Raw genomic sequence first — 18671 nt, forward strand, 5'->3', positions numbered from 1 at the left:
GGAGATAATAATAGCACCTACCTCCCAGGATAGTTGTAAAGACTGAATATTTGTCAAGGGCCTGTTACAAAGTTGAAGCTACACAAATGTTGGCAGTAATTACTGTTATTATTTTTGTTTCCAACATAGAATGTGGTAATGTTAAGTGTGTTGGACCTGAAATCAGAGGAATTGGGTTTGAATCTTTGTGATGGGGACAAGTTATTTAAAAATCTCTGGGACTCAATTTCTTCATTGATATAAAGAGAGGGTTGGTAGTTCTAAATTTATGATCCTATGAACCACAGATTTATTTCAGATTAGAAGTGGCAGACTTATTGCTAATTCCAATAGAACCTAGGTACTCTATTTCCTCCACTTATTCTTAAGTAGGCAGTTTTGTTAATTTTTTTAAAAATTCTGTTTTAATGGCAAACAATTACATGTGAAATTAAAACATAGAAAAATATGTGTATTGACATATTTAATTGGCTTGTGCCATGTTACCTGAAACTCATAGAGATTGTTGGTTGTATCGTGAAATGTACTATATTTTGTTTCCAAATTTTTGGACTGTTTTCTTTTATCAGTTAATTAAATGAAACTTTATCAGTTAATTAAAAACATTTTGGTTACAAAGTAGAAAGATAGACTGTTCATTACATGTGTTCATTTTTGGCACAAATATATATTTGGCACAAATTAATTATTTCTGAAATTTCTGAATGTTATTCTTACAATAACATATTCCCCTTTTAAGGAGAAAGCAAGGAGGTAGTTTACATAAAGTTTCCAAACTGAAGCAAAGTTTTGGTATGTTTTTGTCTTTTGCATCGGTTTGGAGATAATACTGCAGAAATTTTAAATAGAAAAAAATTACAAATCAAGTATGCAAAACCTTTTATTTATAATAGATCAACATATTTGACATGAAAGGTAGCCACTTTTAATTTCTCAGGAATGCCTAGAACCCAACAGTTCCCAGGTAGACTAATTATTGAACAATTATTTCACTGGAGATATGAGAAATGGTTTCATAAGGAAAATTTGCCTATGGTGAATTTTTCACATGGTCAAGTATGATGTGTAATAAACCGTCTTGCACATGAAATGAGTGTTTTCCAACTGTGTTCCAAATGTGTTAAAACATTTTATACCACACAAAAATCAGCTATGTGCATTAACTGTGTTTGATTTGGAATTCCTTTTAGTTATTAAAATATCACACATCTTTCAAAAAATCCTTACAACTCCTTCCTTCCCTCCAAGGCCAATAAAACTTTCCACTTAGCATGTCATCTATCCCCAACTACGAGTTACAAAAAACACACATTGTAAAGTTCCAGTAGAATTGCACACCAACTTAAGACCAACTACAAGCAGAGGGTATTAAAAACAAAATAAAAACAAAAAACTAGACAGAATTACAATGAAGAATGAAGGAACTATCCAATAAGAGCAATAATTTGGCCAAGTCAGTTTTTACAAAAAAGAAAACTTTCTCCCAAAGTGCAAACTTTTCCGTTTTTTTGTTTGTTTGTTTGTTTTTTTTGTTTTTTTTTGTTGTTGTTATTTTGGAAGGAGGGACGTTTGGTGTACTATATGGAATTAAAAGATATTCTTCAAAAATATTGTTTAAGAAGATAATATCTTGAAGAAAACATCACACGAACAGTAGATTCTTAGTCTAAACAATACTTTTTTAAATATTCTGACTTGGGATATAGTAGACAACTATTATTTCATCTCAACTTCAAATGAATCTATTTCATGCATTTAAATTTATTACATAACCAGTTGTAAATTCACGTTGGCTACTGGACAATATAAAAGTATACCAATTAATTCCTTCATTCATCTATGCTTATCTCCTCACAAAGTTGATTGTGTGTAGTGTTGGAAGAGTTTGGTATAGCACTAAAAGAGTATACATAAAAGCTCTGAAATGCTGAAAGTTTTTTCATTATCTATGTACTGTAGGACTTGGAACTCTAGTTCACCACAGCATTCTAAGGAAATGCTGAATGAATGGAGTGTAGGACACTTCCTACAGGAGACACAAACTTAATTCCAAAAGGCACAGAGTAATGCTGGTGGCTCTTTCTAGTCAGTGTAGAAACAATAAAAAGTCTGCATTATTCTTTCATAATTTAAATACATAAGTAATTTCCACTTTTATTACTTCATAACAATGACTTTTAATTTACATTATTTTAAGTACCATTGTAATAGCTCATTGTATAATACAGATATTTGCTGATATCCCTTCAGAAAATAAAAAAAATACTTTTCACTATATAAAAAAATTATGCTAAAAGACAAGAACACAGAACAGCGACTTCATACAGTCAATTTGCTATCAACCACAGTTATAACCCCAAAATTAACAGATACACAGCAATAATCAAAAGCAGTGCAAATATCTTTGGAGGTTAGAATAAAAATCATACTGCAAGAACATAAACAGAAGAAATAAAAAGGCAAGTACTTCAAGTACAAGGAACCAGTCTGCTTGAGGTCCATCTTAGTGTTTGTTTACTGAGAATTTTCTTTTTTTTATTTCTTCCTCTGAAACACATTGGCCAACATGGCACCAGATGTTGTCAACTGTCCCATTTTGTTCAAAAACTTGGTCTTTGTGTCTTCACTTACTAAACTTGCAGCAATTGACATGGAGCTAGGAAAAAGTTGTAAATATTTCATGTAAAAAACTGAAAAATGATACATTTTGGCATTTTTCAACAACATATATTAAGAAAGTATATTCTGAAATTAATATTATTTTACAATGATCTCTCTAACTCCCTTCAGGATTACCAGCTTTGCTATTGCTGATGTTTATTATACTTGCTTGGTTTGTTAGCTAACTTTTTATACATACACTTACCAACTCTCCCAAAATCCCAATAAAATTCTTGAGGGCAGGGATACTCTCTTAAAATTCTCTGACAATCTACCATAGGATGTACATAATGTGTTTAATAAGTACTGACTGATAAGTTGAATTCTTCTCAAATGTATTTTTTGTAATAAAGTTGCACTCCCCCCTCAAAAAAAAGAGAAGTTTAAAAACAATTCGCTTTAAAAGCTGGCATATGTTTTCTGTGTTATATATACTTTGTATTTATAGAGCACTTTCTTATGAGTACTACTACTGCTATTACTACCGCTAATACTACCATTACTACTTCTACTGCTACTATTACTATTACTACTACTGCTATTATTGCTGCTGCTCCTTAACTATTACATTACATGCAACATAATCTTAGAAAGGATAAGACAAAAAAAAAAAAAAGAATAGAGTCAAAAATCTAGGCCTGTTCTCCTATTCTTATGAATACAGAGCAAAATAACATTATTTGTTTGATAGATTGTTCCAGAGGCTAATCTTTAGTTTTATAGATATAGATTTTATAGATGTAGTTTTTGAAAACTCCAGAAAAACACATCTAAAACTACTGAAAACAATCAAACATCAATAACCAATATTTCTACCGTCACAAGATTATATACTGAAGAACCGAGTAGCATATGCCAGTGGTATAAATGTACTTCAGACCCTGACCATAAAGTCACCTTTCAAGCCCTTGTCATTAAAGATTTTTGAACATAAAGAATGATTGTGGAGAGAGATTTTTTTTTCCCCCTCAAATGAACTAGTTCAGTCTAATTTTCTAAAACAACTAACACATAATAATACTTAATCTACGGTCAGTTTGTAGAAAGATGTAACATTTATCATAGCAATCAAAGCAGTTAGCTGATTAACAAGCACTCTCTCTAGGTCTTGCTTTATAAATCCAAAATGATTAAGTGATGGCAACTCACAAAATAAAAGATCATCTGGCACTGTAGTCCCTAAAAGGTGAGAAATTATTTCCTCCTACTAGCCTGACACAAATTTTTTTTCATATTTTAAGACTTTTCCCATTCTTTCTTAGCTAAGAATAAAATTACCTTACTAAATGGTTCTTTTTAATAAATGGTTTTTTAAACTCTGTGATGAACATCATTTTAAAAAATCTTAATGTTTTGCTAAAATTTCTAAGACAAATTATCATAAGCAGACAAAATATCTCCTCTTATGTACTAAAAGCATTATATTACATTCTTTCAAATCAGAGGTAAGGATTTTTGCCAAAATAACCATTTTATACTGTGGTGTGCTTTTAAAAAGTCAACTTTATATATACCAAGTCCCCAAAATATCTGAATTAATGTAAAATTTTAAACTCCAGTTTTAGAATTATCTATTTAATTAGGTGTTTAATTAGTGAAGTTGAGAAATTAACACTTAAAGGAACATATTACATAATTCTCAATTTTTCCTCCTCAAAGGAAGAATTTTCTAATGCTGTTTATAAAAAAACAGAACTTTAAAAAAAAAGGAAGGTTACATTAAGGAAGCAATCTTGGGAAGTTACAAAAGCATTTCTCTTTTTTCATTATTGCATTTAAAATACATTCTAAATGAAATTTAAGAAGGATGTGAATGTGAAAAGTAATTTATTTTTGTATATAGAATGAACAGGAAGGATGTCTTTTGGATTGCTCCTCTCAACTCCTGCAAACTCATCATTTTTCATTAAGTTTTTTTTTCTCTTGAATTTATTCCAAAATGCATTACAATTTTAATTAATAAACCAAAAATGGCAAAAATCTTTCCAAACCTTAACACTTTGTAAAGCAAAAACCAAAACCCTGATTTTATTAGTAAGATAATAAAAGCATTCTCTGATATTAACAATCTGATGATTTTTAAATCTATTAAAGCTTTTTGCTAAGTGGAAAAAAAAAAACCCTTTGTATAATCTAATAATTTAACTATCTAAGAATAAAAATTCTAACTAAAGAAAAGGGATTTTACTTTTGTAGAAATTTAATCAGGATTCTTACATCAATATTAATTCAGTTAGAAAATGACATTCTAAATATAGTTTTAAAATAAATTGATTTTAATAGTTACCACCCAAAGTTTTTCTAATAGGTGTTATTCATTTGTTTCAGTCATGTCCCACTCCTCCTACTTCATTTGCCATTTTCTTGGCAAAGCAACTAGAACAGTTTGCTATTTCCTTCTCTAGCTCATTTTAGAGATGAGTTAACTCAGGCAAATAGGATTAAATGACTTGTCCAGGATTACAAAACCATTAAGCCTCTGAAGCTGAATTTGAACTCAATTCTTCCTGACTCCAGGCAAGACACTATCCACTGTTGCAATATATATTAGATTATAAATAGGCTGTTCTTTTATAGCATTCTTCATTAACTCTTTTCTTAGTGCTAACAGCAACTTTGAAATGAATAAAATTCAGCATCAAGTCACTATTCTTTCTGTATTAAAATGGCCTCATACAAATAACTCATAAAATTAAACTTTTTTTACACTAAACTCTTATTTTCCAATTAGCTGACTGAAAAATAAAACAGAAAAGACACTGCTAATGTCCTGCATTAAATTTTGATGCATAAAATGAATTAATTCAACGTACTGGATAGCTGTTGTAGCTGTACTTACCCAGGAGGCTCTTGTACAGTCTTGTTCTCTACCTTTTGTTCACATTCCTTTATCATGGAACTTAAAATAACCTGATGAAAAAGAAAGGCCTATTATTAATGGAGTATCACATTCACGTCTATACTCCCCTTCCTTCCTTTTTGTCCAGGCCTATGATTCAGTAGTGTAGGAAACTACTTGTATCAAGATGTGCAATGTCTAAAATGTCTAAGATATGGTATGATACAATGCAAAGCTACCGAGAATCAGAATCATGCTGGAATTGAATCTAGGTCTTTGTAGATCTTGAGGCAATTCTCTATCACTGTCTCATTATGAACACTGGGTATATCATGCAGGCGATTCTTATATGAGTTGGACTAGAGAACTAAGGATTTAGGATTATCTTGTACTTTTCTCTATGTTCAAAATACTAATGTTTATCAAAATGAGTGTCAGTATTAGACAAATGCTTAGAAATAATAGACCAGGCTAAGGAGGGCAGTGCTCTGGGATTTGTACTGCCCCAGCTGTGGGGAATTCTTTTTAAAGCTGAGTGACCTCTGCAGGTCCCTGACTCATTTTAATTGCTGGAAGAAAACAACACAAGCATAGTGACTCAACTTTTTGAAAGTCAGTCAGGTTACAGCTGCTACTACAGTAAGTACTTCAAAAGAGCTGCAGATGACCCTGATGAGGGGGCTATTAGCTAGTAGGGCTTCAAATTTGAGAGCCCACAATGACCTGAAATGGACATGGTTCTGGAAGTTTCTTAAATAGAAAAATGAAACAAGAGAACTGTAACCCTAGAAACTATTTAGCAGATATCCTAGTTGAACTCAGGATGTATCTCTAGAGAGCTGTAAATAGAGGTGATGATGATTGAGATAAAACATTTCTATTGAAATATTAAGATAATGTGTAATTAAGATAAAGAATTGTTTTATAGTATTATGAGCTACAAGAAAGTTTTAATATAAAAGACAGAATAGTCTCAATAAGGCAAAAATCTTATGGATGAAAACCAGAACTTTAAACTTATAGTGTATACTCAACAGTACCCTGTCCCCATTATTGCCATCAGACAAGAGTGTGGTAGGCCAAAATTTCACAAGATATCAGAATTATGTGAGCTGGCCATTGAGCAGGAATTCAGTGACTGCTCAAACACCTACAAGAAGGAATCATTTCTGATTGGTCATAACCATAGCAAAAGTAATTGAGTTAGGCTGACAACAGTACTGCTTAGATATGGGCTTTGGGGAAGGGTGATTAGAAGCTGAGCTGGGCCTAGTCTGATAATGAGAGGTTACTCAAGGCAAGAAAACAGGCTGAGATACTTCGTATGTCCTAAAGTGAGGGAGCTGAGGAGATTCTGATGCTGAAGCTTGGTTGGTCTATTCATAGAGTTTCTTAAACTTTTTTCCATTCATTAGCCCTTTTATGCTTAAGAAATTTTAATGTGATACTAGATAAATAAGTACACAAATGAAACAATTACTAGTAACAAATTGTAATTTTGCAATCTCTACATTCAGTTATAAGTCCCCATATGGGGTCATGACCCACAGTTTAAGTTATAGTATAAATAAAGATGAAGAAGCCAGAGAATCAGTGATCCAGAATACAAGATAAGAAGGTTGAAACCACAAAAGTAACAGAAAAGTCAAAACCACAGCACATAATTATACAAACTAGGGAGAAGTTCCCAAAAATCAGAAGGAAAAATGATCAACATCAGAAAAAAGATGCTAAAGCATGAATAGAAAATATTACAGTATGAAGAAAAGTGAATCATTAGTACCTTAAAGAGGAATCCTAAGCACTTGCGATATTATGGAATGTGACTATCTATCCATCTATTTAAATAACAACTCACCTGCATCTCCATCTCAATCTGATTCTCCAGTTGACGAAGACCTTTCTTTTAAAATTTCAACTGCACTCTATTTTGCAACCTTCCAATGTACTCAGTGTACAATACTATGTATTATAGTCTGACTTTGGAACACAGTTCTTCCCCTCCACATTCCAAAAAACAGTAAACACTACAAGACCTTAGCTAATATTTGTATTTTCCCTTACACTTTGTATTCTGCATAAAGCAAATGCTTAGCAAATGGATTAAATTAATAAAAAAAATCAAAATGTATTAGGCATTTAAAAGTCGAAACCTTGAGAAACACCTCTTTCATGAGGGAGGACAAAAATGATCAAAGAAGAAACTTAAAACACCTCATCACATTATTACAAAATCCAAAGGGGATGATTTTAAGAATGGTGGGGGGGGGGAGAAGAAGAGACCCTAATAGGATGAAATGCTACATACTGAAAAAAAATGTAGACTGGGAAAAAGCCTTTGGATTTGATGATTTTGGTGCTTGTTTAGAAATTACTTGTAGGTGGTAAAGAAAAACACAGAGCTTGGCATATCTTATGCATTAAATAAATATGTTAAATTAAACTAAAAAAGAAGTCCTCACAGAACTTATTAAGAGTACCTTGGATATAGTTATGTACTAACTGCACATATTTTTAATTGAAAGGAAGAAAGTAAAGAGGACAATGGCTTCAGAAAGTAGTCACATTATGGAAAGCCATTTTAGAGCTCTAAACTTATATTTCTTTCCACCTTTCAGATCAACTTTAACTGCAGCACTAATGTCACTATTTTTATGGTCTCATGCTTCCTATATTGACTATTTTTTACTTCCATTTAAATAAATATATATATTTATTAAAAGTAAGTAAGTTGATGAGATCTTTATGTTTCTACCTGGTCCTTTTAGAAAGCTTTCCTTTTCTCTTCTCATCAATATTGTTTGTGTTTTTGGAATTTCATTCAAGATCTTTCTATCTTTTCTGAGTTAACTGCCCTTAAAGAATAACTTCAGCCCATGGGAACTCACATAGCCCTCCTCTGAAATCTGCTTTCTTAATATCTGAGACACATGCCAGACTCTACTCTGTTAGGCTTTGTTCTCGATCACAACAAATTCTGGGGGGAAAGTCTTCACTCCCCTATCCTACCAGGTGCCAATCATATCCACACCTGAAACTAGTTCCTCACTGTTGATGGGAATTAGAGGCAGAGAGGAATTTCCCTTTAATACTTCCTTCACCTTTTTAAAGAGGAAACTGACATTAAAGCAAATCAAGACATTATCATCTCTTATTGGTAGAGAACATTCAAGCAGATGTCCTGTTAACCCTGCTTCCTTCTCAATCAAATGAAGGAGTTGGACTAGATGTCTTATACACCTAGGATCCAAAGTTCACTTAACCAAAGCCCCATCCACTACACTGTCAGGGTTAGAGATGAGGGGGGCAGGCAGGTGAGGCAGGTAGGGCAGGGCAGAGCAGTTTGGGATGATAGGGTATTCCAGAGAGAATAGATAAAATGGCTGATCACAGAGGTCTAGAATGGGCAGGAATAAAAAGAAATTGAGAAGATACAAACAGAACGGGAAAATATGAAGGAGCTGAAAAGCCAGACTTACAATAAAGATAAAAATTAAGTTCATTGAAAAAAAAAAAAAAAAAAAAAGCAAATAAGGTTGTGGTTAGAGGAATGAAATTTAGGGTTTGAGATTTTAGAAACAGAACAGTTAGAGATGATAATGATGTCCACAGATTGGTCCTATTTGTCCAATCCTTTTAATTTTAAATGAGTACAAGTTATTATGATAGGATTTAAACAAAATCCAATCTTATACAAATGATCTTGAAATATCTGAAAAGACATTTAGCTTCATAAATAAATCTGTAGCATTAAAATGAACTATAATTTTAAAAAATAGTGAAAGTAATCAAGGTTCTAGGCAAAACCGTAGGAATGTCTACTTGAGGAAAAAGTAAATCTATCACACATATATATTAACAATGCCCACCAACACTCACTCATGCTTACCTCATGCTCTGGTGAGAGATGTTCCATATCATTCCTTAAACACCTGAGTCCTGGTAAAAAGTGATTAACCATTAAATCTTCTGAAATAACTATAGAGAGAAGATGGTTAAGGAATTAAAGCAAAGTGATATACTTTTTCCAAATTCAGAAAGACTGGGAAAAGGATAACTTTAAAATTATTTATTTTTTTATACATTTTCTTTTACTTTGGGTTTATATTTGCCTATTTTTAGTTATCTTACCTTTTGATAATATCTCACTTCAAGAGAAGAAAAGTAATTTGTTAAAGAAAAACACAACTAGCCTATATTTAAATAAATTGAACTGGGCAAATTGAACTAAATGGATACTCTTACACAAGTCTGAAAAATTATTTTTGAATAATTATGGAGAAAACAAGTAAAAGCAAATCACAAAAAGTGCCAACAGGGAAAAATACATTATTTAGATTTCCCGTGTATATGTGCATGGACATTTCTTAATCCATACTACCTCACTTGCAATCACTCATTAATGACTTTTCTAGAAATTCCTTTACTGTTAATTTGAAATATTTAAAACAAAAACTTGGTAGCATCACACAATTCTACCCAATAAAATACTTATTAAGCATTTCCTTTGTGCAAGACTGAGTTTTACTGAGTATGAAATATTCATTGAATCTTGAAGCTAATTTAGCCAATTTATAAATGAAAAAGAATCTTTTCTTCAAAATGTTTAACAACTCATTATTCACTTACAGTTCCCAAGAAGATGGGGATCCAAGGCAGCCCCAAGTGTGTTTAGGCTCTCTAATTGTTAGAAATCTTTTCTCTTCACATCAAGCTGAAATCTCTCTCAAAAACCTGTTGTTACTAAATCTATCAAAAGAGATCTACTGTGCCCCTGTACATGACTATCTTTCAAATTAAAACTCTCCTTTGTCCTCCACATCTGCTCTTTCCAGGTTAGAACCTTATGTCTATTAAATGATACTCATATGATATAGATTCTAGTCTACTTAAAATCATGGTTATACTCTTGAATGTGTTCTTAAGATTACAAAAATGTCTGAATATGGTTTTCCTGATATGGTCTGACCACTGCATAGTTCAGTGGGACCAAAAATATCTTTAATCTGGATACTACTAGACTTCTATGTAACCAAGTCTGAAGCTGCTTTAGCTTTTTTTTTTCTTTTTAAAAAAAATCTTATTTATATATCACTTTTCTTTCTGAATCTAGTTCTCTCCTTACTTTTGTCAGTAGCCATTCCTCAAAACAAAGAAAAAAAAATCAGTAAGACCAGTTAGCATGTGAACCAAATCTTGTTATTGGAAATTGGAAAAGAAAGAGAAGAAACAAGTTGAAATTATTTATGTAACAATTAATGGAGGAAGAAGAAGAAGCAAAATTGTCTACAGACAATTTAGACAGAAGATAGAATTAGTTCAGAAAAGGAAGATAGAGATCATTAACCTGGCATAAAGGAAATAAATGATAATGAGGAGGAACTTCAATGATTTGGAAAGATTAAGTCTTCTCTGTGTTAAAAGCAGAGTAGCTAATAAAATTTTGATTTATATTAATGATCATTTCACGCTTCATAACAATGAAATTTTGAAGCAAAAAAAGATCAGGTTCTGACCTGACCAATTGTTGACCAACAATTTTTTTTGATGAAGAAATGATGGGAACTTTGGGGGTAGGGATGACCACTTAATATTAGAATTTGTGACAGAAAAGTAAAGTAAAGCTGAGTATAATTTGTTACAGTGTTATATTTTAGGAGCTTACATTAAAAAGTTCTAAGAAGTAACAGGTTAGATTCAATGGTTAAGAGTTAATAAAAGGAGTGAGCTCAACATGGATAGGAAGTATAAAATTCTGATAAGACAAGCAGAAATTTTTTAGATGATGAAAAAGTTAAATTAAAGATCACTGTAAGTTCACTGATTTAAAAGTTGGAAGCAACTTTCTAGTTCAATCCTCCTCATTTTACAGATGATGAAAATTAAATCCAGATAAGTGAAGTGATTTGACCAAAGTCATAGAGAGGTAAGAACTGAAGTCAGGCCCCTTGACTTCAAATCTAGTACTATTTCTAACTGAACTATAAGTTTTTCCACCAAAAGTCAGTGTTAATTATATAGACTGACACAGTTGCATATGGCATTCATTATAACTTAGAATTTTAAAAGAAATATACAGAAAAGAAAAAACAGGCAATTCACAATTACAGTGAAATGTTGGTATAATAGTATCAGAAGTACTACTATAGCTCCAAACAAGGTGAAGCTGACAGTCAATCATGATGAAGTCAACATAAAGTTGTTGTTGCTGTTGTTTCTGTTTTTTTAAAGTAACTCTGGGATAAGAGGATTGTTGCTGAGCAGATAGAATGAAGATAATGAGCAATATTGAAAAGGCAGTATACAACTCAACTTTAGATTTTCTTTGGTATAGAGAATGAATGGTGTGGAAAGGATAGCATGATAAATGCTGTTGAAATAAAAGACAAGGGAAGAAATGTTAAGTAAAGACCCTACTTATTTTCAATGAGATCAAGTGATCAGGACTGGACAAAGTACATTTTTGAGTACTCTGAAAGAAAAGTTGTATTTGCTGACTCAGTCTTAGTGATCTTTTTTTTTTTTTAAATCTTTATTTTTTACTGATAATTTTTATAGAAAGCAAATTAGTTTATTTTGTCCCTTCCCTGCTCTTCCTAATTAGAAAGAAAGAGAACAAAGTTCTATTACAAACACGTACAGTTGAGCAAAATAAATTTTCTCCATTGGTCATGTTCAAAAAAAGTCTCAATCTGCAATGTGAGTACATCACTTCTCAATCAATCAATACGTTTATTAAATACCTACTGTATGCCAGACACTATGCCAAGTGCTAGAAATACAAAAATAAACAAATGAGGTGGATAAGAATTGAAAATAGAAGGGATGGCCATCAACTGGGGAATAGCTAAACAAGCTGTGGTATATGCTTGTAATTGAATATTAACATACTATAAGAAATGTCAAGCTGGATGATTTCTTGGAAAGAGTTACATGAATTGATGCATAATAAAGTTTATATAGATAAAAACTATATCAGACTGCTTACCAACTTTTAGGGAATGAGGAAAGGTTTGGAGAGATAGAATTTGAAACTCAAAATTTTAATAAGAGTCCTTGCTGTAAATAATCTCATGGTCTAATGGAGGACACAATACGTAAAATAGGCTATATAAAGGGTAAAAAGGAAATTATTAACAGAAGAAAGGCACTAAAATTAAAAAGGTTTAGAAAATGCTTTCTCTAGAAAGTGAAATTTTAGCTGGGATTAAATGAAGCCAAGGAGGTTAATAACTGGAATAAAAGGACAACATTCCAGGGATGGTAGTGGGAGAAGGGAGAAGAGCCAGAGAAAATGTCCAGAGCTGAGAATTAAAGTATTTCATTCAAAAAACAGCCAGAAGCTAGTGTCTCTGGACCAAAAAATACACTTTGAGGAGTAAAGGTAGAAGATTATTGGAAAGTTAGAAGAGGTTGGGTTATAAAAGGCTCTAAAAGCCATATAAGGATATTTTGCATTTGTTCCTGGAGGCAACAGGGAGTAGAGGAATTTATTGTTTTAGGAAAATCACTTTAGTGGTTGAATGGAAGGTAGATTGGAATGGGGAGAGACTTGAGGCAGGCAAACACACAAGTAGCCTATTGTCATACTTCAAGTGTGAGGTGATGAAGGGCTGCATCAGAGTGGTAGCAATATCAGAGAAGAGAAAGGGGCATATTCAGGAGATACTGCAAAGAGAAATCAATAGGCTTTGGTAACAGGTTGATATGGAGGGTAAGGGCACAGGGGTAAAAGATAGAGGATGACTCCTAGGATGGGAGTCAGGAACAGGGAGGATAACATTGCTCTTTAGAGTAACAGGGAAGATGAGGAAAGCTGATTTGGGGAAAAGATAATGATTTCTGTTTTGGACACGTTGAAAGGAGAAAAACAGTGATCAAAGTTTTTTTTATAATAGAAAGGTAGACTTGTCAATTATATTCTTATGTTTTATATTTACTCCAAACAAAATCCCAGAAGATATTAACAAGAGGTTTGTGGACATTTAGAAAGGGCATTAGTTATTCCTTTTTTTTTTTTTTCCCATTAGTTATTTCTAAAAAAGACAGTCTGACTATTAAAAACAGTCCATGCCAGACTAACTTCATTAAATTTTCACCAATTCTGGATCTGAATTCTTATTTGGTCATGTTTGTTCAACACTTTCTAGTTTTAAGATCATTCTCCTGGATAGAGAAGATAGAAGCAAAACAGAAGTTTACTAGTTCTGCTTTCTAAGTTGCTTGCTAATATTACACAATCTGTCTCCAGCAGTGAATTTATTCCTTCCTTCTTTTTGCTTTGCAAATACCTAAAAAAAAAAAAAAAAACCACCCTTCTGGACTTTATCCTTCCTGATACTATTATTACTCCTATACCTCCCTTTTCATTCTGAATATGTATATATATGTGGCTGTGTTATTTCTCTTTCTCCTTCTGTACATGTCCTTTTAAAAATCTGAATTTACTGAAGAAATGTCTTTAGATATTTCCCTTTTCTTCTTTGTTGGATCATTTGCACCTAACTATATGCTCAGAATTGGATTTTTGTTTTTTTTTAATGTTCTTCAGGCATCTTTCCTTATCATTCCCTGAATATAATGAAATAAAATTTCTTGTCCTAACTACTCACTCATCTTTCTACATATTTCAATCCCATCTTTGGCTGTTAAGAAAATGGGTTCACTATTTCTTTCCAGGTTCTCATCCTCTGTACATCATCAATTAACTGGTTCTTTATATTAGACAGAAGTCTGGAGAAAAAGTCTCTTCATTTCTTCCTCTACTTTCTAACAGATGAAATTATCATCAAATAAAATTATATAAGATTGTATTTAAAAAAAAAACACAACTAGCTTTCATCAGATGTCTGAATAACTGTTGTTTTCCATCATCACTAATATATATATACATATAAATAAATACATATTATGTGTGTGTGTGTGTGTGTGTGTGTGTGTGTACCTTTGCCCTTGTCAGATTACATCTGTAATCCTGTACTCAGCTGTTGGTGTCACATTTTAGAAAGGTCACTGGTAATTTGTAAAGTATGCAAGGATGGTAATTTAGATTATGCTACATGAAAACTAAGTGAAACAACTTTTAGCTAGGAGAAGAGAAGAATTCAGAACAAACAAATGGTGACTCTTCAAGAATTTAAAAGGCTAATCTTGTGGGAAAGGGATACATTTATTTAGTTCTAGAGCATAGAGCTAGTAGGAGCAATGGATAACAGAGACACAGGTTTCTTTTCAATATAAGGAGAAACTTCCTAATGGTTAAAGCTATTCAAAAGCAGAACTAAAGGTCTTCAAAGCGGATGACCTTTCATCAAGGAAGTTATAGAAGAAATTCTTGATCAGGTATGATTATCTAGACATTGTTGAGATTTTATGATTCTAGCAGCATTATCCTTAGGGAAACAATAAAAAGGGGTGTGTGCGCGCAGGTGTGTGTGTGTGTGTGTGTGTGTGTGTGTGTGTGTGTGTGTGTGTGTGTGTGTGTGTGTGTGTGTGTGTAATAGGTTCTGTATGGTTTGCAAAGTCCTTTAGATACAATACCTTATATGCTGGGCCCTGTACACTTTCACCTTTTTTTTATCCTGATTCAAAAGTTCTCCTACCATGCATCTCATGTTTGTGAATTTCAATTCACATATATACTTTTACATGCTATAGTAGCAGTACACATCTATTAGTGCAGTTTCCTTTGAAAATACTTTTTAATGTGACATTAATTTAAATTCTACCATTAGATTTTTAGTTAATTTTGCATATTACTGATTCTATATTTCGATTTATTGACATACAAGGTCATAATAACTATTCCTAATTTCCTTCTCTGCTATTTTATCCTAAAAAATACTGGGTATTGATTTCACTGCTATTCTTCTTTTGTCACATCTATTATCCTCCATAATATAGGTGAATTTTCCTATTTTATGTATGCCTGAACCATTTCCTCCCCTCAAGTTGCAAAAGGCTTTCTTAGATTTAATGATTTTCCTCCTTGCTTCTTCCCAAATCTTTTCTTTCTTTAAGATAAAATTTATATCCTACAAACTTTCATCTTTTCCTTTGTTTCTTTTCTCTTTTTTTTTTCTTTTCTTTCCTTCTTTCTCTCTCTTTCTCACTTCTTCATATTCCCCATTCACCTATGAGCTTTGGCAAATCTCCTTCCAGAAAAGAGGCAAGGAAACTACTGTACATAATAGAACTACAGTCATTCACGCAACTGCCCACATATGGAATATATAAAACATAGATGCTATGCATTTTCTTAGAAAACATAAAGTTTATAACAATGTATCTCCTTCTTCAGTAAAGACATCTAAGTTGGATGAAGCTTTGGGAAACAAATTGAAGACCATTCTGTTTTTCCTGAAGTGCTCTCAATCTTTTCTCACTTTTTTGTCCAAATTTGTATATTTATCTAAGGTAGATAAATATTTTCAAAACTGGTTATTAGGACTTTGCCTATTCATTGTAACATAGAGCATGTCTCAGCACTCAAAAGATATTACATAATATAGTGGAAGTGGACAGAATATAAAAAGAAATAAATGGAAAAGAAAAAATAAAAAAATTACACTCATTTTCGAGAAAAAAATACTAACATCTCTCCTACTATAAAGACAACAAAAATATGGGTTATATATTAATTTCTGTGAAAACAAGGATACAACAACAGGAAAGTGCACTGTAGGCTTCAAACAGATGGGTAGCAATATCCAATCTTTTGGAATCCACAGCTTGTAGATTGTTGACCAAAGCCAACTTGTGCAAATGTGGTATAACAACTGAAAAAGAAAGAGAAAAAATGTTATATTTTTTCCTAAATAAAATTTAAATAAAAGTACATTTTGTTTATATCTAGTAGTTTTCTGATGATTAGCATCTTAGCACATTATTGTCCTTCTGGTCTACTAGATGGAACAGTGGACTGACTTGGACTTCAGTCTCAGTACCACAATTAAACAACTATGCAATGTGTATGTGGGAACATAGAATCACACACACACACACACACACACACACACACACACACACACACACACACACACACACACAATTTCATCTCAACTGAAAATGAAAACTGACTCTGATGGATGGCATATCCCAAAAATATTATTAAGAAATCAAAGCTACTAACAAAGTATTTTGTGGGTACTAGAAATGAGATGCTTTCTGAAGACAAAATATCACTACTGTGTTTAATAAAGGAAGATTGCATTAATTTTCCCTTTGTCTTTGACTTACTTGGCTTCTGCTGTCAATGAAACAAATCTTCATCAAGATTAGCACCTTATAATTTAACTGTAGCATGAGGCAGCATAGCTCAGTGCACAAAACTAGCTTCAAAACCATGAAGACCTGGATTCAAGTCCTACATGTGATACACCCTAGCTAGATGTTCCTAAGTAAGTGACTTAGTCATCTCAGAGCTTCAGGCCCTTCTCTAAGATTAAGCTGTAGAAAAAATGTTCACTTTATACTTCCAGCTTTTGTATGTGGTTTATTTAGTAATGATGATGATGATGATGATGATACTAGATAGTATTTATACAACACACTAATGTTTGCAAAGTGATTTATATGTTATCTTATGGTACCCTTACAACAACTCTGTGGGTAATATTAAATATTAAAATAATATTAAAACATTGAAAATAGTTAAATGACTTGCCCCCAGGTCACATATTCCAACCTATCTACTGCCATCTGCTAGCTTCTCTATGATGAGCATATAGTGGAGTGCCTCAGATGGCACACAGAATCACAGAGTCAGTAATGCTCATAAAGGCTTTGCTGTTCATTGAAATTTAAGGAATAGCATATTCTAATATAAGTTAGAATACTATAATGACTTAACTTACACTCATCTCGAAATCTGGGTTCTGCATTAGGTCCTACTCTTCCAAATGTCTTTATGATTTCTATATGCAGAGAGTGTTGGTCTTGATACTGAGGATCTTCCAGGAAAGAAGCCAGCTGCATTTTCACTCTTTCCAGTAACTTAAAATGGACATATATACTTGGTAAATAAAAGGTTCACAAGTACACGGAGTTAACAAAAATAAAAAAAATTTAAGTTCAGAGATTTAACCTGCAACATGAAATGAGAACAATTAGACTTTGCTTAAAGTAATTAGAGTTATTATGGAAGACAGAGGCCAAACTTGTATTTAACTTGTTTTGTTTGGTCTAGAAGAGATTTAAAACTTGGAAAAATCTCCAAGTCCTATCAAGATATTTTATCTCATTTCTGAACAACTGAAATGTACAAAATAAGGAAAAAATCATTAGCATAAATTGTTTTAAGGAAACGGAGTTAAGTTTGTAAGATTCAGAATTTAAGTTTAAAATTATATTATAAATCATAGTACAAATTACCCATTTATTCACTGTTTCAATTGATGACTCAACAATGACTTATCTCTTACTCACATTTCCCTAAAATATTTTATTTTAGGATTTAAGAGCATGTTGAAATTCTGGCAAGACTGCAAGCTCTGCATAATACTGTGCTCACTAGTGAGATATCTCAGTAGAAACATGAGAAAAAATTTCTGACTCCAAAATATCCTTCATCTTAAAATTCAACAAACATTTGTTGAAAATTAACTAACAATATTTTATTATAGTGTCACTAAAATTTCAAAGTTTTAAAGAAAGCTTGGACAGGAAAAATCCAAAAGCATATTTTCAGAATAACATAAAAGAAATTCTGTTAGGAGTTCTAGTTGACAAAATTCACTTATAATCATCAACATTGTTAAGAGTATATATGTCTTGGAATGAAAAGGTTGCATGTTGTGAAGTTTTAAGTGGCTGTAACACTGAAATTATGAATTAGTATGAGAATACATTTGTGGAGATGGAATTCTATTATTTTCATTTCTGAAGATACTTATTAAAGCATGTGAAGTTGTTAGTATAATAAATGGAAAACGCCAGTCTCAGATTGAATGTTCAATTTTTGGTACAAGAGTTTCTTATTAGAACTGTACATATAGAGGTAGAAGGGGTCTCCCAGGCCATCTGGTCTAATCTCTTCATTTTACAGGGGAAGTTAAGTAACTTGACTGAAGTCACAGAAGTATATAGCATCAGAGGCAGAATTTAAACCCAGGATCCCTGACTCTAGAATTAGGGCATATGAATTTACTAATTGCAAGAGGTTGTCTAAGAA

General features: G+C 32.3%; 1 protein-coding gene across 3 annotated transcripts in view; it reads right to left on the reverse strand.

The window, feature by feature from the left end:
* Positions 1 to 864: 864 nt before the first annotated feature.
* The window catches only part of RELCH (RAB11 binding and LisH domain, coiled-coil and HEAT repeat containing), a 123437-nt gene continuing 105630 nt past the window's right edge, over positions 865 to 18671 (reverse strand). For all 3 annotated transcript variants that reach the window (XM_074279036.1, XM_074279037.1, XM_074279035.1), the window contains 5 exons: positions 17356 to 17494; positions 16162 to 16278; positions 9390 to 9478; positions 5501 to 5571; positions 865 to 2656 (listed from right to left, as the gene is read on the reverse strand). In XM_074279036.1, the coding sequence (XP_074135137.1) occupies positions 2536 to 2656; positions 5501 to 5571; positions 9390 to 9478; positions 16162 to 16278; positions 17356 to 17494 (537 nt within the window). In that variant the 3' untranslated portion in view covers positions 865 to 2535. The remainder of the gene's footprint in view (positions 2657 to 5500; positions 5572 to 9389; positions 9479 to 16161; positions 16279 to 17355; positions 17495 to 18671) is intronic.

Source organism: Sminthopsis crassicaudata, chromosome 1, assembly GCF_048593235.1.
Source record: "Sminthopsis crassicaudata isolate SCR6 chromosome 1, ASM4859323v1, whole genome shotgun sequence".
In the NCBI taxonomy this organism is placed as follows: Eukaryota; Metazoa; Chordata; class Mammalia; order Dasyuromorphia; family Dasyuridae; genus Sminthopsis; species Sminthopsis crassicaudata.